Source organism: Vespa crabro, chromosome 19, assembly GCF_910589235.1.
Source record: "Vespa crabro chromosome 19, iyVesCrab1.2, whole genome shotgun sequence".
NCBI lineage: Eukaryota > Metazoa > Arthropoda > Insecta > Hymenoptera > Vespidae > Vespa > Vespa crabro.
In genome coordinates, this window is record NC_060973.1 from 5,233,088 (window position 1) to 5,256,079 (window position 22,992).

The 22,992-nt window shown below is 34.0% G+C and overlaps 4 protein-coding genes across 9 annotated transcripts; 3 read left to right on the forward strand and 1 right to left on the reverse strand.

The window, feature by feature from the left end:
• The first annotated feature begins 1 nt into the window (after position 1).
• Positions 2–5,925, forward strand: LOC124430817 (endochitinase). 5 transcript variants are annotated; one of them, XM_046977918.1, is made up of 11 exons: positions 1,037–3,038; positions 3,120–3,162; positions 3,250–3,330; positions 3,457–3,789; positions 3,925–4,147; positions 4,216–4,339; positions 4,457–4,654; positions 4,761–4,842; positions 4,935–5,146; positions 5,216–5,401; positions 5,682–5,925. In XM_046977918.1, the coding sequence occupies exons 3-11, from the start codon at positions 3,258–3,260 to the stop codon at positions 5,805–5,807; spliced, it is 1,557 nt and encodes a 518-aa protein (XP_046833874.1). In that variant the 5' UTR covers positions 1,037–3,038; positions 3,120–3,162; positions 3,250–3,257; the 3' UTR covers positions 5,808–5,925. The 5 variants fall into 5 exon arrangements, with proteins under 5 accessions (XP_046833871.1, XP_046833872.1, XP_046833875.1 ...); XM_046977915.1 differs by lacking the exons at positions 1,037–3,038; positions 3,120–3,162 and adding an exon at positions 2–923; XM_046977916.1 differs by lacking the exons at positions 1,037–3,038; positions 3,120–3,162 and adding an exon at positions 2–923 and having other exon boundaries at positions 3,307–3,330.
• A 541-nt stretch (positions 5,926–6,466) lies between these two features.
• LOC124430816 (pyruvate dehydrogenase protein X component-like) lies at positions 6,467–10,460 on the forward strand. Of its 2 annotated transcripts, XM_046977914.1 has the most exons (12): positions 6,467–6,740; positions 7,044–7,225; positions 7,315–7,490; positions 7,619–7,793; positions 7,883–8,031; positions 8,132–8,283; positions 8,365–8,492; positions 8,593–8,769; positions 8,835–9,019; positions 9,108–9,208; positions 9,281–9,455; positions 9,530–10,460. In XM_046977914.1, exons 1-11 carry the CDS (start codon positions 6,611–6,613, stop codon positions 9,448–9,450), a joined length of 1,725 nt encoding a protein of 574 aa, XP_046833870.1. In that variant the 5' UTR covers positions 6,467–6,610; the 3' UTR covers positions 9,451–9,455; positions 9,530–10,460. The 2 variants fall into 2 exon arrangements, with proteins under 2 accessions (XP_046833870.1, XP_046833869.1); XM_046977913.1 differs by having other exon boundaries at positions 9,281–10,460.
• On the reverse strand, positions 10,421–14,785 carry LOC124430818 (serine/threonine-protein kinase PAK 1). The gene has a single exon (XM_046977920.1). The coding sequence runs from the start codon at positions 14,074–14,076 to the stop codon at positions 12,532–12,534; it is 1,545 nt and encodes a 514-aa protein (XP_046833876.1). The 5' UTR covers positions 14,077–14,785; the 3' UTR covers positions 10,421–12,531.
• Positions 14,786–15,329: 544 nt separating this feature from the next.
• LOC124430821 (serine-threonine kinase receptor-associated protein) lies at positions 15,330–18,124 on the forward strand. The gene is made up of 5 exons (XM_046977922.1): positions 15,330–15,914; positions 16,207–16,505; positions 16,589–16,818; positions 17,235–17,371; positions 17,454–18,124. Exons 1-5 carry the CDS (start codon positions 15,800–15,802, stop codon positions 17,663–17,665), a joined length of 993 nt encoding a protein of 330 aa, XP_046833878.1. The 5' UTR covers positions 15,330–15,799; the 3' UTR covers positions 17,666–18,124.
• The last annotated feature ends 4,868 nt before the right edge of the window (positions 18,125–22,992 follow it).

Sequence of the window (22,992 nt, forward strand, 5' to 3'; positions counted from 1 at the left end):
TATTAAAAATACGATCTATGATAATCGAAGATGTTAAGGCAATTAAGTCGTCTTAACATCTATCTTAATAAACCTCTTTTGAGATTAAATCTGAATCTTATTTTTAGTTCTTCAGCAAATTAAAATTGAGTCGAGGAACATTGGGTCGTTTGAATCGCAAACTGGTATTCTCTCGGCTAAAAGTTTACACTTTTCATCGATAGGAAAAGACTATAATAAATGTCTAAAATAACTCAAGAAGATATCCTTCGAGATTGTAGAATTTTTGAATCAGTCTTTAAATACTTGATTTTAGGAGAGACGGCTTAAGAGACGATTTCTTCTTCGTAAAAGTCAATCGTTCGATCGATCGCTTTTTTCAACTTTCAACATTTCCCTCGCATTATTTCAAATGACTTGAACCGCTTTACGTGTCCCTTTGAACAATTCTCGAAATTTCGGAAACGAGGCATTTTCTTTCCGAGAAACAAAAAAAAAGATCGCTTGCAATCTAACAATTGGACAAATTTGAGATAATTTGAGGTAACCATTCAGAACGAACCCATGGGAAATACGTTTTGCGGTGGTATACATGTTTTAAGTAAAGTGTATGATTTTTAGTTTTATCGTTTATTAAATATTTTCATAGATATCATTGCACACGCGCAAGCACGAAACGGAAGAGGAAGAGAAATAACGCCAAGGAGAGACATCGTGAAAAGTTCGAAGGACGGATTCAATCTCGCATGAGTCTTCAGTAGCATGTCTTTTAGTCTCCCCCTCGTTGCGTCTCCTCGTTGTTGACGGGAGGCAGAGGGTCGACGAACTAGCCAATCGTGCGCGAGCCCGTGCACCTGAATTCTAATGAGGGCCCACCTGGGTATATATGAGCTTAACCACCGCATCGAGCACGATTTTTCTTCGACTATCCGGTCACCACAAAGGTGAGTCTTAATTTTATTCCTTTTATCGAACGGATTCTGGCCTTCGTCTCTCGTATTGCTTCTTTTTTATCTCTTCTTTCTTTCCCTCCCTCCCTCCCTTACTCCTTCCTTCCTTCCTTCCTTCCTTCCTTCCTTTCTTCCTTCCTTCCTCTCTTTCTTCCTTTTTTCCTTCCTTCCTTCCTTCCTTTTTTTCTTCGTTTTACGATCGATTGAAAAACATTCTCCTCTCCAAAAATATTCCTATCGTCGAGGCCAATGTGCTCGGAGCCGGTCTAGCGAGCGAATCAAAAAATGCATCGAAGAATGCTGCATGATATTGTATGCAAATCGATAGACTAGCTTGTAGGCGCATCATTGAAGCGAAACATTCGACATATGCGAGTAAATCGTTCGTCACCTCGTTAAAAATAAAATCGTTTGAATTTGATGAGATATAATACGAAATTTGAAAGTGTCATTCCAAGCATCGTCGCACAAATTTTTTTCAAATCTAGCTTCGGGTCTCAACTGCAAATCGAGGTTTACGAGATGTCGCGGGTAGGGGTGTCGAGGGGGCTGTTGGGAGAGATATATAGGGAGAGAGAAAGAATGAGAAAAGAAGAGAATTTCTACCAGCGCGTTGTTCTATCGACGTGCTACACTCCCATATTTTCTGCCTCTTTTTTCCTTTTCTCTCTTTGTCTTCCGTTCGAACGAAGGTCAGATTTAAGCTAAGAGAGGGTGTGCCTCCCTGACAAATTTTTGACACTTAACAAACTCATCGCATTTAGTTTCATACTCGGTTAGATAAAAGGAAACAGAATCGTTTCATTGAAGTTTATCGACTGCGTATTGTCTTGTTCTTTTTGTACTCTACGTAGAATGAGCACAAACAGAACTCGAACGAACCGATGCATCGCGCATTTTAATTCGCACAAAGTGCACAGATGGAAATCAATGTATGCTTTGACAAAAAGAAGATAGACAGAGAAAAGACATTCCTTCTTCGGTAATCACATCGCTGCGCCGCGGCTACCGTGATGTTCGTCAACCACGCGGATTATTATTGTCCCTACGAACAACAAAGCCAAGGACGGTCTTTGATCTTCCTTTTTCTCAACAACGAGCTCCCTTTGTTCGCGGTCGGTGTCTTCGCGAAGCAATTTGTTTTTTCCTTTTTCTTACAAAAGAAGAGTTCTCTTTTCGTAAAAAAAAGTACATATACTTAAATATTTACATTATAAAATAATTCGAAATGCAGTCTCGAGAGAGCAGACATATTAATGTCATCGTTTTTTCAACGAAATTTATCGTTGGAAAAGGAACGGGAAAAAATTTCAAGTACCTTCGTCACATTGTGAGTGATTTACTCGGTTACGTTCTTCGCAAGTATGCTTTTTGAACGCGTTTCAAAGTCCTTTCTCGTCGATTACCTGCGCATCGATTTGGCTTGGACTCGTCTTCGTTCGTAAGAGGTATAAAAAAGATAAAGAAAAAAAAAGAGAACGAGAGAGATAATACGGGCAAGTCTACAAAGACGATGGTGATTCACAATGATGATTCTCGGTGATATACCGCGAACAATTTACCGATATTCATTTTTTTCGTACAAAACAATGATTTTACTATTCGAATTGATTGGGGGAGAAAAGAAAAAAGCAATCGGAATTATCGTTCGATGCCGTTTGAAGCTCGTATTGAGTTATGAGATTCCTCGTTAGTTTCCTTTCGCATTCCTCCTCGGAGATTAGATGTTACGGTAAATTCTAGGATTCTGAGCTGAGAGAACTCATCGATCGTCACCTATCTTCACATATGTATATATATATATATGTATGTACCCTACCGGGTAAACCGGTCGGTCATTTTAGATCGTTCCCGCCGTTTGCCGTGGCAGTCGGATAGATAACTTGCCCCCGCTGGATTTTTTTTGTCTTCCAAATTAAACCAACCAATCGCATGTAGTCGAGGAAGATTCACCATTCGCGAGATCCAGAGAGGCGCGTCGATCATCGTTCGAGAAGGACGTTCCTGTCATCGGCTTAAAGCAGATTTGAATCGATTGTCGAGATTGAGTGCTCATAAGTGTTTCGTTGCTTTATTTAAATACATTTTAATCTAGATTCTCGACAATGCGTAAGATTAAATCATGATGTGCTCGCTCATAATTCGTTCTTCGAAATTTCCATAAACTCTTAATCTATTATATTTTCACAGATAGATAAGAAGCAAGTGGAACATTAACTAAACCACACTACGTGTAATTAATTCAATTGTTATCATCCGTTGACTCAACGATCATTAATTATTTTTCTTTTCTTTTCTTTTTTTTTCTTTTTTTTTCTAGCTTTGAGAATGACGCCCTCGACGATGAAACTCTTATTTTTCCTTTCCGTTTTTACAGTCTGCTTGGTCTACGCATCTGCGGGTAAGCATTTACTCGCATATGACGCATTCTAGATAAGATTTAAAATGTAATATTTAATATCGAAGAGACCGAGATCGCATTCGATATGTGCCAATCTATAAAAATCTTGATATTTCTTTGAATTAGATACGAACGCCAGAGTTGTTTGTTACTTCAGCAACTGGGCGATATATCGACCTGGCGTTGGAAGTTACGGCATCGACGACATCCCAGGGGAATTATGCACACACGTGATCTATTCCTTCATTGGTGTGAGCAATGTTACCTGGGAGGTACTTGTCTTGGACGAGAAGCTCGACGTTCAGAAGGGTGGCTTCAAAAATTTCACCCAACTCAGACAGAAGTATCCTCATCTGAAAACTGAAGTTGCGCTCGGCGGTTGGGGTGAAGGTGGCAAGAAATATAGCAACCTCGTTACGGTGAAACAACGCAGAGATACCTTTATAAAGAGTGTCGTTGGTATGTTCTCTCTTAGATCTCTCCTTTAATACGTAATCATGCTGTCTAGCATTAAAAATCTGCCATGCTATACAACTATTACACCGTATATAGTTATTTTATGACATCTTCCGAAATCATTCGTTTCTATTGAAGATTTCATGTACAAATACGAGTTCGACGGTTTTGATCTCGACTGGGAATACCCTAGTGCTACGGACAGGGGTGGCAAATTCTCCGATAAGGACAATTTCTTCTACTTCGTTGAGGAACTTAAACGTGCTTTCGATAAAGAAGGAAAAGGATGGGAGATCACAATGGCCGTACCTATGGCCAAGTTCCGTCTCGACGAAGGTTATCACGTTCCAGAATTTTGCAAGTGAGTATATTATTCCTCGCTTTAGTTTCCTTCCATAAATACATTCACATCGTTATCCTCGTATTCAGGTACCTCGACGCGATACATGTTATGTCTTACGATCTTCGTGGAAACTGGGCTGGATTTGCTGATGTCCATAGTCCCCTTTACAAGAGACCGCACGACAGTTATGCGTATGAAAAACTCAATGTGGTAGGTTGATACTACACGTTGATACGTTTCTATGTACGACGATTGTTCATACATAATATAGCGCATGAAGAGAAAAGCCAATTATTCTCCGATCACGATTGCCTTTTATCTACATAGCACGACGGTCTTTTGCTTTGGGAGGACAAAGGATGCCCAGCGAACAAATTGGTCGTAGGTGTGCCTTTGTACGGTCGTACATTCACACTTTCGCGTGGCAACACGAATTACAATCCAGGAACCTATATAAACAAGGAAGCAGGTGGTGGTGATCCTGGCCCGTACACACAAGCTAGAGGATTCTTAGCATATTACGAGGTAATTTTTCACAGTTTACGCAAGTACACCTATATGTCAACAATTTTCTTTCTGTCATATAGTAAGACACAGTTAAGGCGAACTTAACACGATCTCCATTATTTAGATTTGCACGGAAGTAAATAATCCAAAATCAGGATGGACAAAGAAATACGACTCCATTGGAAAGGTACCTTACGCTTACAAGGGTAAATATATTTTTTCAATAAAGATACAAATTCATGATGGGACAAGCAAGTTTCGTGGAAGACGAACGACTACAAATTCTTTCTTTGTGTAGAAACACAGTGGGTTGGTTATGAGGATGCCGACAGTGTTAAGATAAAGATGGACTTTATTAGGGAAAACAGCTATGCCGGTGCTATGGTTTGGGCAATAGATATGGACGATTTCACTGGTCTCTGCGGAGAAAAGAATCCTCTCATGAAAGTAATTCACGATGGCATGAAGGGATATAAGGTCCCTAAGAAAGAGCATCACTCTACGCCTACCGTAAGCGAATATGATTTTAAATGTATAGGAGATTAAATGATTAATATCGCGTTTTATTTTTCTGTTTAGCCTGATTGGGCAAGACCACCAAGCACGACGAGTTCCACGGGAGGTTACAGCACGAGGGACACTGAAGAAACAACTCGCCCAACTGTGCCAATAAATCCAGGCTCCTCTTCTAAACCACCAATCGATGATAATGAAAATGTTGTTTGCAAAAGCGAAGAATACATTCCTTCGAAAAATTGTGCTATGGTACGTATCGTAACTTCAGCGTCATTAAAAAGACAACTTAATGACGTACAAAAGCTTATTTCGCATTGAATGTGAACGTTTATAAGTTAAAAAAAAAAAAAAGAAAAACAAAACAAAACAAAGAAAAAAAAAAGAAAAGAAAAAACCCAGACGATCTTCCTCAAGACGGCATCTCAAGTTTGACCATCTTCTTCATTCTCTTCCTACATCACCACCATTACCGCCCAATTTACTTCTATCATATATACTTCATATTTTTTTTTCTTTTTCTTTTTTATAGTACTATCGATGCGTCTTCGGAATTCCGCAAAGGCTTCAATGTCAACATGGTTTAGTCTTCCACACTAGCATGCATGTTTGCGTCTGGTCTCAAAACGCCGACCGCGAAGAGTGCAGAACTCAATAAATGAATCAATGATATTTTAGTATAGAATATAAGAAGAAATTACACTCTTTTGTATAAAGGGGCTGGGAGAAGGGAGGAAAAAAGAAATACCTATCGAATAATAAAATTTTTACGCGTATAATACTCTACCTACCTATCTTCCCGTCGAAATCGCATTAAAGAAACATTTTATGGAATAATTCATTAGCGTTTTATAATTATGACTGTGACACGAGTGAGCATCGAATGCAAGTAAGTATATCGTTACGAAAAATTCATTTAAATAATTAAAACAGGGAAGTCCAATACGCGGGCCAAAAAAAACAAGCGATACGGCATAAACGCGAGACGAACATCCTAAACTTTTCCTATGGTAACTTCAAAAATGTAATCTAGTGAATAAAAAGACACTGAAAACAGGCGTCGCCGCAGTTGTACGGTTGGCACGACTGATGCACTATGTTTTATAGAACACACAAAAGCATGCCGAATGTTTTTCTCGTGAAGATATAATCTGACTGAAAAAGAAAAAATAAATAAATAAAAAATGGAAAAAATTTCATTACTTGTATAAATTTACTCACTATCTACATTTAATTGTTCTATATATGCCCCAAGAGAATTTGTTCAATGTGGACAAAGGCAATGGTTGTCGGACACTCATGGATTAGGATAAAGATACTTGAACCAGTTTAGATTGCATAATGTACATGATCTTGAAGAGAACAAGCTATAGGTTAAGCGCGTCGTATTATATTATAGAAAATAAATTCTGATCTAGCTCACCTCTAGTTACTACCACTTGCTATTGTCTAATAACAAAAATGGCGCACACGATGGCGAGATCGAGACTCGGACTATTTGTATTTAAATATAATAATCGAGTGAAACCGCGAATCTTAGTACCTTTAAAGTATCAACGATTATGTTTCCATACAAACTGGATATTAGATGGTATGCAATTTATAGTGAAATATTCGAATTTATATTACGTTTAAGTATCACCATGAGGTTAAGATTTCTAAGTAAACTTTTAATAAATTAATTAGAGATTATGTTCATAGAACGAGAATTCTATTACACGCGCGTGTTTACCTTACAAAAAGTTTATTAAATACATCTTTCCTCCAATTGATATTACCATTGCACATCTATGATTATGCAATCGAATCAGAACTTGATATTGCCCTGATCAAAACTGTCAAAAAAATATATTTAAAGGTTAATTATTTAATTTAATTATACTTATACTTATAGCAAAGGGCAAAGAATTATTAATGCCATCGTTATCGCCAACCATGGAAACTGGCACGATCGTTAAATGGCTAAAGAAGGAAGGTGACAAAATTAGCCCTGGAGATGCTATTGCCGATATTCAAACCGATAAAGCAGTGGTGGCTATGGAGGTAGAAGACGAAATAGTCCTTGCAAAAATTCTTGTAAGAACATTCGTTTCATCTTTCCATATCTATATTCTATCTAGTTTCTCTTAAAAAAATACTTTTCCATATATATCCTTTGTTATTAGGTGCCCGAAGGAACTAAAGATATTAAAGTAGGAACATTGATTGCTCTTACCGTAGACGAGGGTGAGGATTGGAAATCAGTAGAAATGCCTGATGTTTCCGCAGCTATTGCTGCCCCAACACCTTCTGCTCCTGTTCCACCTTCAAGTCAACCAAGTACGTCAGCCCCACCGGGACAGTAAGTAAAAACCGATATAATTAAAAATAGATATAAATTAAGGTGCATTCTTAAAAAAGAAAGAGAAACGAAATGTACAATTTTTGGATAGCCACAAAACATATCGTCAATATCTATATCTCTTTCAGGCAAAATGTTTCCATGCCTGCACTTTCTCCAACCATGTCGTCAGGTACAATTGTAAAATGGTTAAAGAAGGAAGGTGATGAAATAGAACCGGGAGATGCAATAGCCGAGATACAAACTGACAAAGCTGTAATGACTTTTGAAATGGAAGATGAGGTTGTACTCGCAAAGATTTTGGTAAGTTAAAAACCTAGAAAATCCTATTCTTATTTATAGCATAATGTTGTCTTTTATTCGTTTACGTACTTCTTAATTTTTCATAAAAGGTACCCGAAGGTAGCCAAGTGGATGTTGGTCAATTAATTGCTATTACAGTAGAGAAGGGAATGGATTGGAAGCAAGCTGTCATTCCGCAAGTGCTTAAGGTTGTCCCTAGTGTTGTCCCTACAGTTGCAAAGCCCAGTGAAAAAGGACAGTGCGTATTATCATTAAATATATGGTCAAAAAGTAGAAAAAATACCTAACTTTCATTTTATTTACACATAAATATATTTGCACGTTCATTATTTTCATAGGGTATATGGATTGGCAGTCAAACTATTGTTAGAGCAATACGGTTTAGATCCAAATTCTATCAAGGGTACTGGTCGTCCTAATCGAATTCTAAAAAGTGACGTGCTAGCATACATACAAGCAAATAATATAAAAAAGGTTCAGCTTGAAACCGGTGAATATATTTTTCAAAACTGCACTCTTTTAAGAAAATCTATTTACCATCTCTAATTTTACCATTTCTAATACCTTGTAGCTACGCCGGCAAAGGTCGAACAAGTTAAAAAAGCACGTCCTACGGTACCGGGTCGTCCATCAGCTTACGAAGACATACCTGTATCGAATATTCGAAGTGTTATCGCGAAACGTCTTGGAGAGTCAAAAGTATTTTTTTCTCGCGAGCATATTTTTCACATATATCATTCTTTCTTTTTTTTTTTCTTTAATTAATCTTAGATCTGCTAAAACAAGTCTCTCTTTGCAGTCAAATATACCTCATTCTTACTCGTCTATTGACATCAGAATTGACAAACTGCTCGAAATTCGAAAGCAATTAAAGGAGGACGGTATAAATGTATCGGTCAATGACTTTATCACAAAAGCTGTAGCTCATGCGCTTGTCGAATGTCCCAGTATCAACACCTTATATACAAATGACAAAGTAAGGCTACATTGAATAATCAGGATTGAAGATAATATAAAAACATTTATAATATATTCTCTTAGGTTGTGCGCCCTCCAAACATAGATATTTCTATAGCAGTTGCGTCTCCTACGGGTCTCATTACGCCGATTGTATTTGATGCGCCATCCAAAAGCTTATTAAACATTTCTACGAGCATTAAAAAATTAGCCGAAAAGGCAAAAGCTGGAACTCTGAAGCCACAGGAATTTCAAGGAGGATCGTTTACGTAAGAATAAAGAAAAGATCTGAATTAATAATATAAAATATATTCTAATGTAAACGCGCAAATTCATTTGGAAATTTACACTTTCTAGAATATCCAATCTGGGAATGTTTGGTATTAAAGAATTTTCCGCCATTATAAATCCTCCGCAAACCGCGATCCTTGCTGTTGGAACAGGACGTCCGGAACTGAGTAACTTAATATAAAAAAAAAAAAAGTCAAGTTAACATTACTACAACATGACAAAATTATATATTATTTTAGGTGATTCTTTAAAAGCTATCACCAAGATGATAACAACATTATCATATGATAGACGTGCCATTGCTGAGGACGATGCAGCTGACTTTTTAGCAGTACTGAGAGCTATGTTAGAGGATCCAGCTTTTCTTGCTATTGGAAGAATTCAAGCTCTGAGACATATGAACGATTAAGCATAGTAATATAGTTATCTTCTCATTTAATTGTCACTTGTCATCGAACTTTTATATATATAATTTTCTTTTTTCTTAGCAATGTACATACAGTAAGGAAGGTAGGACGATAATAAGATTTACAAACATGTTGCATAAATCTTAAAAATTTGCAAAAATCTATAAAATTTAAATAAAACTCGAGTATAAATAAATGAACGGAACGATGATATAAACTAATGCCGTCTTGTGATATCATATTTAAACTATGCTCAAGAAATAGTCTTTCGTTTCGATTTTATCGTCTGCTAGTCACCAAAAGAATTAAATCTTGCGATATAATCATCAAAGAAGATGTTAGAATGATAGTCGTATTTACTGCCAAGTACAATGATATCTTAACCGAAAATATTTCATTATGATAATTGTAGGAAACCATATAGAAAATCAAAAAAACATGAGATTCCAAGAAATTGATATTAACTTTTATAAATTTGCTAATGTGTATGTATGTGTGTGTGTCTGGAAATCATTAAAACTCGGCATCTATAATTTCATTGTTTCTTTTCCAAATCTGTTAAAAATGAGAAAATTGACAAATGATATTCAATCGGGGTTTACTATATGCAACTTTTTGTGCATTAGTAATTGCGTGTGTCGTATAATAAATTGCTTTTGTGCAACACGCGATCGCGCGCGCACGTGTGTATGCGTGTGTACATACATACATACATAAAACAAACCAGAAAAGCACGCGCGATATCACTCTTCTGTTAACAAAACACACACATAATACCGTTGTAGGTTTAAAATAATTTAAGTATAGAAAATAATGTTGACATGCAATGCCATGTATGTAGGTTTTAACGGTATTACAAATGCTTTTTATCTTCTTGGTGTAAAACAAGGAAGAAGTATGTAAAGTTTGTATATGCGTGGATTATAATTTGTGTCAAACAAATATTATTGGCATAATGTTAAGACCAAATTATTGTCTTATATTGTAAATAAAATATTTATTGTTTAATATATTTTTCTTAAATGTACTACTATTCTTATAGTAAATTATATACAAAAATTTCTCTTACATTAACTCGATTGTTAGTTTATGCGCGTGATCGGTATGATCTAAAAAAGCTTATATAATGCATATGCATCGATGCAATTGACAGTATTGTCAGGACAATGTTTTCACTTTTAATTCATATTTCGTCCATACCTGCCATTGAAGTCACACACGCTACGAGTAAATGATGGTGAACGGGCTTAAACATTTTTTAACAATTAACACAGGAAGGAAAAGGAGGATAGGATAACATGCAACATAATTACTGAAAAAATCTATAATTATAGTTACAATGAAAAGTGGACAATCTTATAATATTTATTCGATTAAAATGCATTAACACTGATAAAATTCTGATAAAATGACACATCTATTCATTCATTTAAGGCACAAACTCAAAAATTTGTAATTTTCTTAAACTTTCTAAGATACAAAAAATACGAGAGATGAACAACCACCCAGAGCATGGCCGTAAGTAAATCATTTAATCCTTTATATCCGGCAGCACTAATATAATTATATGTTGGAATATAAATCTCTTCTTCTTTATAGAGAAAGATTAATGAATAATAGTATGGAACTAAATTCAACAGTTTACTTATCACAGTCGTGATTTTTATTGAAGTTTAGTGCTTAAATTTTGATCTCTGATCATTAGATATTGATTAGACCGATCATTCGTATAATTTTATTATAAAATTGGCACATCCTTTAAATATTATCGATATGCATTACTTATATGTACAAAACTACATTATAAATCTTATAAGAATAGGATATATTTGGTTGAGCGATATTATACTCGCGGTGGATAAAAATATTTCTCCAAAAAACGAGCGTATTATCGAGCGTGAAAAAATTCTATAAAACTAATAGTATATGCTTGTATATAATTTTTCAAAAGTACACCTATTTTAAGCAGTATGTATTGTACTATTCAATACTCAGTTAATAATACATTCATATAATTGTAACGTTAAACTGAGCATTTCAATTATTCACAAAATCTATATTTTTTTTTTAATTAAAATGCTCTTCCTGTATCTTCTAACGTGTAACGTTAAAAATAATTGCATTTTGTATTTTGCAATTGAAGAATATGTGAATGAAGTATTAACTAAGTATTAAAAATGAAAATTGACACCCATCCTTATACGTTTCACCACTGAAAGTATTCCTAACATAAGTACAATAATTCTTTACTTTATGGTATAAAATAATATATGTTATCTGTGCCTTCGATATATTCAGATAATAACGGTTTATAATATAAAATAAAAATTCAGATATATATGAATATGTAAAGTGCTCCATACAATCAATATTTGAAGTGACATTATATTAATTTATATATAAGCACAATTTTTTAAATATAATGGTATTTTTTCTTTCCTTTAAATGGCAGGTTATGCATGTAATATATTTATATCTAAATTAAAGAATACATTATAACTGATAAAATACTATGTCGCCACACAGTATATGTATATGCACATGTGTATATTGCACACAAAAGAAACTTCATAATCTCATGTTTGTAAATAACATTTTTCAAAAGAAAAGACAATAATATATTATAAACATTATAAAGTACAAAATACTTGTTATTAAAACTCATGTATTTCTATTACATTCCATATTTCATCACTCTTAAACCCAAATGCTGGATTTTATTGACATCCATAATACTGTTTTTCGTATTATCATGTTTTCTTTATAAGGCCAGATTTAAAATGACGGATTTACACACACACACACACACACACACACACACACACCCATCATACATATGTACATACACACATACATATATTTAAAAGAGGTTTCTGAATTGGTCGCACGTAAAGAAGAAACTGTCAATATAATAACGACGGTAAACAATTTTTGCATTGATAATATTTTAACGTTCCCATTTTCCCAAGAAAAAAAAAAATTTTATATATTCTGGTACCTAGGAAAATCGTTTGTTAAAATAATTGTTAGCATTGTTGTGCTTATTTCAAAATTATAAAAAAAATTAGTTGCGTTACAATTATTTAATTATACACTTTATGGAGAATTCTTTGAGCAGCTTGTATCAATGGCGTTAATGTAGTCAATTCTGCACAATTATCTAAGAACGGATGAGAAAGCAACTCATCTGCGGTTGCTCTTTCATCCACTTCCACAGCAAGGCACCTTTCTAGAAAGTTTTGAAACGTAGGACTAAGCGATTCCCATCTCGGAATGGAAGGTTTGCCAATAGCAGCAATTAAGTATAATGCTCTTAGTGCCGTTTCTTTCATATAAGGTGGCTCACCTTCGATCATCTCTATGGCCATTATGCCAAGAGACCAAATGTCGACTTTCTTACCATACTGTTTTCTTGTCACTACTTCTGGTGCCATCCAATAAGGAGAACCCACCATGGTTTGTCTCTTTTCGTCACCATTAATATTGGCGCAGAAACCAAAATCTGTTACTTTCACAGCTCCATTCATACCCAAAAGCACATTATCTGACTTTATATCCCGATGAATAATACCCCTTTTATGTAGAAAACTTATTGCTTTTAAAACCTCTCTACAGACAGCAGCAATTTGTGCCTCCTTCATAACAGTCTCGGTAACAACGTCTGTAAGAGGTCCACCTTCTAATAATTCCATGACCACCCATAAGTGATAATCTAAAAGATATGCATCTAAGAAATTAACTAAATTGGGATGTTGAAATTCTTTAAGAACTTTGATTTCAGTCAATATAAGTTCCTTTTTTGGTTGCTTAGATAAGTCAATATCCTTTATAGCTACTTTCTGATTACTTTCAAGATCCATTGCTACAAATACTGTACCAGAAGCACCAGCACCAACTTCCTTACTTCTGTCGAATTTAAGAGTAGGATTACCCCTTTGACAAATAGATCTGAGCTCATCAAATACCTCTTGGTCACTCAGTTTTACGCAACTATAATCAGTTTTTCTACGTAATACAGGACTTTCTTCTGTTTTTATATTGTAATCTTGTTCTTCCTCCTCTTTCTCTATTTCTTCTTGAAGTAAACTATCATCCTCAATATTGTAAACTTTAAGATCTTCAAGAATTTCTGTCAAAGTCTTTTCAATCCTATCATTCCTATCTATGATATTCTTCGACGCTGGCTTTGACACTTTATTGACCTTAGGAGGAAGTTCCGGTAAAGGTCGTATTTGGCTGTCGGTAGAGCTGGCAGAATTGGAACTATCTGAGTCACCAGACTGATACTTCTTAGTCAATATTTTGTCGATTTCTTCCGATTCTTCTTCTATAAGGTTCTCGGTGACAAGCGCTTTAAATACTTTCTCCTGTGGTTTGCGTTTAATCGAATAATTGTAAAACTTGATCGCTTGCAGTGCTGCCGCAGGATTTTCGTCCTGTTCGGACTTTGATATCTGTGTGTTGAGAAAGCGTATCCAAGGAAGCGGTAGGCCTTCCAATTGACCCGTTTCTGCATTTTTACTGACGTGAAATTGATGGGAAACGTTCGTAGGCAAGCCTATTTCCGCCACTGTCTCGACATTGCAACTTTTCTTCTTCGAAAAAAATTTGGTTATGTTTAGGCTCATTTTCGCGCGAAATTCCGCGCTCTTTCAGAATTTTTCCCTTATTATTTCCTAAAGTATTGCCAAACGTATTAAGGGATCGATAATAGGTAATACTAAAGGGAAATAATCCTTTCGATCCAGATTATCATTGTATCTTTCACGAGTAACGTCACTCTTTCCTTACCCCGATATCTTCACTTGTATTAACTTGTCTTTCTTCTACTTGATTCGCCGCTCCGCCCAAATTTTTCTACCGGTCAGTGTTACCATTGAATGAACTTGTTCTTACCCTAGATTTGTTCTTGCCTAGTGACATTTGATTGGATCCATAATAAAATTATATCTTTTACTCATGACCGAGACCCGCGGTTCTCCTTTCTCATTGGCTTTACGTCATTTCTTTCTTTTTTCTTTTTTCTTCTCCAATAACAAAAAGTTTATAGAAACATATCACTCAACGAAAGAAACATCGAAGAAAAGCTTAAGAATTAAGAAAGTTCGATTAATTATACTTGAAAATTGTTGATATTATGATAATCGTATAAAATTTTACGAATTTTGGACGTAGAAAGAAAAATCGGCATTACGTTATATTACGACATACCACTTCCGAATGATAATGATTTTCTTTTCAAGAAATCAGCTAAAGGCAGTTATGTCAATAGAATATACATATCCACGTATCTACAATATTACAACCGTATTTCTCACAATTATATACAGTATCAGATTATATATAAAATTGTTATTTTAATTTTTTATTTAATCTTTTTAGAGTTGCTAACAAACACGATAAAACTATTCGATCCTTTGTTAACTTATCTTTCGCGAATGCGCATGTATTCTCGAAAGAGGGAAAGGGTTGCCTTTGAAATCATGGCCGCAATTTTAAAATAAGTCACAGAATGTCAGATGTACGCGTCTGATAGACGGAAGATATAATAAGTGTGACAAGGTCAATTTGACTTGGATTTCAAATGCTTCGCTAGGAAAAGAGAAACTGAAAATTAATCTAATAGCAACTAACGCATTATGCGATAAAGAAGTCTTCTGTGTTTTATAAACGAAATGTTTTAATAATAATCGAAGGTTATTATTGTCGTTAGTTTTCTTTTTACAAAAAGAAAACTTCGTTTACCTTCGTCATGAAGAAATGATCGAAAAGGAAAATTGATAACTCGTTATTCATCCTTGAACGAGCATGTCTCGAGGACGCCATATTGATATTACCACCAACATTTTCTTCCTGTGTGAACTTGGCCGTGGCCGTACGCCCGCTGACAAAAATGGCCGATTACGTTCGTGGTAGTGTCATTTTGTAAGCTGTTGTAGGCAGTCGCTGCGTACGTTGCGCGGATTCGAGTACGTTTCTGAGAAGACGTATACGAGAGGAGGACTTAGGCGAAGACATCAGTTTCACAGGGTGCTAAGCTTTTCGGCTGCGCGCGAGTGTGCGCTTGTGTGCGGCGTGCGTGCGTGCGTGCGTGGGTGGGTGTTCTGCGTGTAACGCGCGCGCGCGTATCTTCCCCCGTGTGTGTGTGTGCGTGTGTGCGGCCCTCTGCGTGTACGTGTGCGCGCCTATGGTGGTTCGAAAATTTTTCATTGTTAAAAAAAAGAAAATATTTTTTGTCTTCATGGCCTTTTCCTTTTAAGCGAGGATTAAACGATCGTTTCGAAGAGCGTTCAAACAAACTCTGTCCATACCTGTACTCTGTCTATATCTGTAACGTCAACGAAATAAATAATGGCGAATCTAAGACAGACACCGCTAACGTGCAGCGGACATACGAGGCCCGTCGTACATCTTGCCTTCTCCGATGTCACGGAATCCGGATATTATCTCATTTCAGCGTGCAAAGGTAATTTCAAATCGAAACATTCCATTTCGACGGTCCAAATTTGATAATAGTCATCGAATTCCTTTCGCTCTTTTTTTTCTCGTTTTACAATCACGATCGTCTCGATCACCTTGGCCCAATTCCGTGCGTAGAGTAACGTCGGACGACTACTCTCAATGTTTTATGCCTGATCTCGATCAAATTGAACTTCTTACATTTCTCTTTGTTTAGAGATTTTGTTTCCTTTTCTTCCTTTTTTATTTCCTTTTCTATATCCTTATATTATTATCTGATTGTATTTGAATTGTTTCAGATGGTAAACCAATGTTACGGCAGGGTGACACAGGAGATTGGATTGGCACGTTCGAAGGCCACAAAGGAGCAGTGTGGGGTGTTGCCTTGAATCCACAGGCCACAAGAGCGGCAACTGGTGCTGCAGACTTTAATGCAAAAGTTTGGGATGCCATTAAAGGGGAAGAGGTTTATTCTTTTCAACACAATCACATAGTTAAATCGGTTAATTTTAGTTCAGATTCAAATTATTTATGTACCGGCTCCAATGAGAAGCTGGTGCGTATCTATGATCTCAATCAGCCCGAAGTAGCACCACAGGTAGGGATTGGGAATATATGCTCTATCATAAAATAATATAATACATATGTAGTTGCAAATGATGCAAGATTATTTTCTTATAGATTTTCTCAGGTCATACAAGTGGAATTAGGCACGTTACTTTCTTCAAGGACAATACTGCATTAGTTTCTTGCGCCGATGATAAAACATTAAGAGTTTGGGATAGGAACAGTGGTCAAGAAACAAAGAGGCTAGATTTTCCTGCAATCCCAAATTCTATGGAAGTATCTAAGGATGGCAATATTATCACAACGACTCATTCCAATATTGTTACTTTCTGGGACAGTAAAGAGTATGTCTATGTTAACAATTATTAGTCTGGGATAGAAAACATTTACTATCGTTTATTTTTCCTATGTTGCTAAATGTTTCAAGGTTTATGCGACCCTCTACCATATTTTACGCTTAGTTTACATGCGCATGACTTTTAAGCTCAATTAATTTCCTTGTCATGTATTTGTAAATTCATTGCCAATGCGTCAGTTCACCTTGGCCCAATAGAAAGTTTTTTCCTGTATATGAATTAAATACCGCGTGTCTTGATGCTTATGATACTCTATTTTCTTTCTTTTCCTTCATCTTTTTTTCTTTTCTCTTTTTTCTATTTTTTCCTTTTTCTATTTTTCCTTTTTTTCTTTTTTTTGTTTCTCAATAACTACTTCGTAACAATATTTCGTTATAATATATAAGTTATTTTTTCTTTTTTAGATTAACTAAAATACGTGACTTCACAGTGCCAACCCAAGCAAACAGTGCCAGCTTGCATCCTGACTGCAGCATTTTTGTATGTGGTGGTGAAGATTTAAAAATGTATAAATTCGATTATAGTACAGGTGCAGAAATAGGTATGTATTTACTATAAAATTAAAACACTGTAACGTTTCTTATTAAATTTTACTAAGCTCATATACATTTTTTATCGTATAGAATCATTCAAAGGACACTTTGGATCAGTACACTGTGTAAGATTTTCGCCAGACGGAGAACTTTATGCTAGTGGCTCGGAAGATGGAACTTTGAGATTGTGGCAAACAACTGTCGGCAAAACTTATGGATTGTGGCGTTGCGTTGAGCAAGCACCGACTATTCAAGAAAGTGCTACTGTTATTAATAACAAACAAGAAGTTCCTGCCAGCTAAATGCATTTTTCTATTATTTACAATCTACGATGACGAATTCGTGAAACGAAAATGAAGGCAAAGTAAGGAAAAAACAAGAAGAAAAAAAAGAATCTCTTATCCTGGAAAATGTATCGAAAATTTTTTTCATCTCCAATTTACCATCAAAATATATTTTGTAAATAATGCATTTTTTGAGAGGTTCCGTACCTCAGCGAGTGGTTTTCTGAAGTTACAAAAAAGACTAAATAAAAAGGACCAAATTTTTATAGTCTAACAATTATCTACGTAGACGCGGGACATTCATTGCTATTTATATTAGAACAGAAAACCGAAGAAGAGAGAGAGAGAGAGAGTGAGAGAGAGAGAGAGAGAGAGAGAAGGAAACATTTACTAACGTTGTACACATGTCATTATTATAATATTACAAAATTAGATAGAGGTGTAATACGGAAAACAAAAGACGATTAAATAATTCAATTTTGTGTTGTTATTTTATAATACCTTCTGTAGATAACACAATAATTGCCTATATAGAAAACCATAATACAAGTTAAAATGGCTTCACAAAAATTCATCAATTTTAATAAGTTTGACAATGTAGGAAATTAATTATTTTCTTCTTTTTCTTTTTCTTTCTTTCTTTTTCTTTTTTTTTTAAATCGCGAATGTAATACGCGTAATAATGTATTATAGAATAATTGCAAAGAAATTATTTTAGTTGACGAATATTCATTGAATTGACCCTATTATTTTCAATGATTTTATTTTATAAAATTTTAAGCAATTATTAAATCATATTTTACTAAAGATGGATTAAAAAATGTATCTGCATCAATACTTAAATTAATATTACCCTTTAATAAATTTTGTTACGTATTACTGCGTATATAAACATTTCATTGTAAAATATTATCTGAAAAATTAAATTAAGTAATATGCATTGTTCTGCCATATTGCACTTGAACTATCAAAGTTGAAGATGAGACTAGACTCAAAGTTGAAACTTAATTACGATGATATCTTCGTCATATATCAGGACATAGCTTCTCTCGCAACCATCCATTTTGCATGTTCGATTGGGATAATGATAAGTTTATATGTATGTATATACAAATAATTGAATAATATATTTCGTGATAATAACGGGATACTGTTATTGTTAAATTAACTTTCTAATCTTTTGAAATCTTCTATTCAGAAGTAATCTTTTATTCAAGTAAAAAGCATTTATACACAACACGAACATATATTATACTTACATATATATAATTATTACAAAAAGGAATTATATATATATATAAGGAATTATATATATATATATATATATATATATATATAATTTCTAAAGATATAATAATGAATAATGAAATTAAATAAAATAATCTATCTATAATATATCACCATTGTGAGACAGGAGAAGTGAACAATATTGGAAGATAGAAAAAATCGTCATAGAACATAATAAATAACTTTCGATTGAATTTAAATATAGCCATTAGTCGACAGTATTTGCGTTATTTATTGCATATTGCAAATAATATTGATTTCCAAGTCTCACCACAAAGAAATTGCTGCATACGGAGACCCAACTGTTAATAAAAATCTAATAAATTTTTAAAAATAAAACAATAACTGCAGCTGTAAACATGATGACTAATAAATTAAAAGTATACAAATTCTTAAAACATCTTATGTAACAATAAACTTTCTATAATTTTAAATTTATCGTGATAAAATTGGAATAAACATGTTCATTAATAAAATATGTAATTAAAACGAAATCAATCAATGCCTTTCGTAGGTCTTTACTCGTTGAAATATTGTATACAAAAAAAGATCTTTTTCCTATCCTTGAGAGAGTTCGAATGACCGAATGTTTATTTTAGTCTCAGTCGGAGAATTTCTTGGAAATATACAAGTTAATGCGTATCTCCTGGTTGAATGTTACTTATTTCTATTATCAAAAAAAGATAAATTTACTTGTACTCATACAAAGAGAAGATCGTACATAAAACTGGCGTATTTGATTTTGTTTTATTCTAACTCGTTGAATTCTTGGATATCTGAAAAGTATGTGATTATATTAAACAGGATAAGATTAAAAGTGTGTGCATTTGTATGTGTGTACGGAATATCCATAGATTTGTATATAAGTAAGTATGTGTGTGTTGTGTATATGTATATATATATACAGTGAAAGACAAAAATATTTAAACACCATGATATATTTGAATAAATCGGTGTATATTTCGATTGCTCATAAATAAAAAAAATTTTTTTTTCCTGTTACGTTTCACTTATTGTAATTAATAAAGATATATAATTTAATGTATTTGTGTTTAGCCATTACAATTTAGCATGCATTATAGACAAAATATTGTTAGTTAAAACTAACAAAGTTAAACATTAAAATTCGATAGGTATAACTCATAAACACGAAAAAAAGTTTAAATAACTTATACTTTCGATAATTTTATAATTATTTAAACGATGTATAATGAATAGGGGGTACAATGGATAGTATCATCGCATTAATACTACATTGCCCATAACACGAGTAATAAATAAAATTATTTTAACTTAATATTAAATTCATTTTAATTAAGAATCTCAGAGTTGTTGGGTACACGTAAAATATCGACGAAAACGAACGATAGATTGATTTTGAATATCGAAACAATTTTCTATTGCCTTCTGAAGGGTAACCATGGAAATTCTCTCTTTCCGTACAATTAAATTTAAATAAATCATTATTTCGATAATTTTAGAATTTTTAAAATATACGAATTTGAAACATACGCAGATTATAACTAACTAGAATTTAAACAATAGCAATAGAATTTAAACATTACGTAGCTCGAAACGTAAATATTAAAAAGAAATATAAATGAATATTTAAATAGTGTTAAATTTTCAATATAATATTATATGCGCTTCTTATGACGCATTGAACTTGGAATATTTTTCTTTCAGCGTGCGTTGATCGTTTAATGTCAACAAGGACCTTTGGAAGGACAATGCGAGTTACCACGTCACGTCAGTATCTTTCCGTACACCGAGGAGTAAACGTCGAAATAGAATCTTTTCGTATCGCTACATTCAATCATCTTACAGATACGAACATTTTATACTTATTTAAACAATGTACAATGTACTCGGAGTATTATGAGGTAATAATTAAACAATTAATTACGTAATTACGTAATTACATGACATAAAGCGTCGCATAGCGCGTTAGATAGAATAATTTACTTTCAACCTTCGTCGATCGATGACATCAACAAAAAGGACCATTGGAAGGACAATGCGAGTTACCACGTAGGCCTTCTTTCGTATTCCGAGGAATAAACGTCGAAATGCACTCTCTTCGTACAGCTACATTTAATCATCTGACAGATACGACTATTATATAATTATATATTAAACAGTGTACAATATATGCGAAATGCGATAATACAATATTTAAGCAATAGTATATTCTGTTAAAGATCGTATAGCCCTTAAGACTCGTCCATAATGGACCCGACATAGAATAAAGTAATATTTAAACAATAATACATTAGTTTAAATATTTAAAAAGACGGAAACGAGCTAGAGACTTGTAATAATTTTCATATAAAATTTCTCTACTTTAATAAATAATAATTTTAGTCACGTAATAATTGGCGTAATGTAAACATAAACGGATTTTTTCTTAACTTTGATGATTGCTGAATTAGTTATCTTTTATATTCCGACGAGTGGACATCGTAACTTTCTCATTATAAATGCAAAAATTTATAAATTAATATTTTCAATAATTTTTCAATTATTTAAACAATCTGCAATGTACGTGGAATAGAATAAATTAATATTTAAACAATAATACATTCGATTAAACACATAATACATAACACAATAATACATTACATTAAAAAGATGGTATCGCTCGAGAAACTAAAAGTAATTTTAATTTAAAATTACAATACTTTAAAATTTTTATCTAGGAGTAGTTGGCTTTGTGTAACATAAACATAAACGTGCTTTATCTTAACTCTGACGCGTTACACAGTTTTCTGTTGCTTTTCGTGTGCTTATTACAATCTCTCTATTTTTAAATGCAAAAACTTATAAATTAGTAATTTCGGTAATTTCTTAAAATATTTAAACAATATTAGTGTTCACGGAGTACAATTAAAGTAATATTTAAACAAAAGTAAATTTGTTTAAACGTTATAAAGAAGGAAATTCGCGAGAAATTTAAAATAGTTTTAATATAAGATTCCCATACTTAAAAATTTTATCTTGGGGTTATTGAACTTGTGCAATATAAGCATAAACGGTCGGTTTCGATTAACTTTGAAAATTATCGAGTTAGTTTACCTTTGTACTTCGAGCAGTGCACATCGACTCTCTCTTTTTCTAAACGCGAAATTTTATAGATTAATAACTTCGGTAATTTTATAATTATTTAAATAATCTTTAATTTACGGCGCATAGAATATATTATGTAATAGAGTGCATAGAATATATTAGTAATATTTAAACAATAGTACATTTATTTAAACATTAAAAAGACGTAAACGCGTGTGGGACTTAGAATAATTTTAATATAAACTTCTATTACTTTAAAATTTTAATTTCGAGGTAGTTGCCTCGTGGAATATAAACATAAACGGCCTTTTTCTTAACTTCGACAGTTACCGAGTTAGTTTTCTCTTGCACTGCAACGAGTGAGGATTGGAATTATGTCTTTTTATTGACTTGGATGATTACCGGATAAGTTCTCCTTTATCCTTTGACGAGTAAATATCAAAAGTCTTTCAGGATATTTTTGTTGCAAATACCAACGAATATTTGAGGTAAATATGTTTTTATATCGATTTATACTCGAGAATACGGGCAGGATAGGAAGAACACTGGCGCGCGTGTCGGTGGACACAGGAGTGGATGTTCTCGAGCGTGATTAAACTTTGTTTGATTGCTCGCGACGAAATGCGGATTATAGAGTAGAATCACTTTTATTCTAACACTCACGTGGGTGTTCGGGCGCGATTAAAGGTCCTACCGTGGACTTCGTTTTATTTGCTCGACAATTCGATTAGATTATCTCGCGAATGTGTATATTAGAGTAGAGTCAGCATTATTCTAATATACACGTGAGTGTCGCAAACGCGATTAAAAGTCCTACTGAGGACTGCGCTTTTATTGTTCGAAATCCGGAAAGCATGAATGGTCGTGCTGAATAATCCGTGATGTCTGTGGTTGAGGGTGTCGAACAGTGGAGCTATCGGTAAGAGAGGTCTCATACACTTCCAGTTAGCCTAGAAGCCCCAAAACACCCGAATCGGAAAGGCGTCACGGAT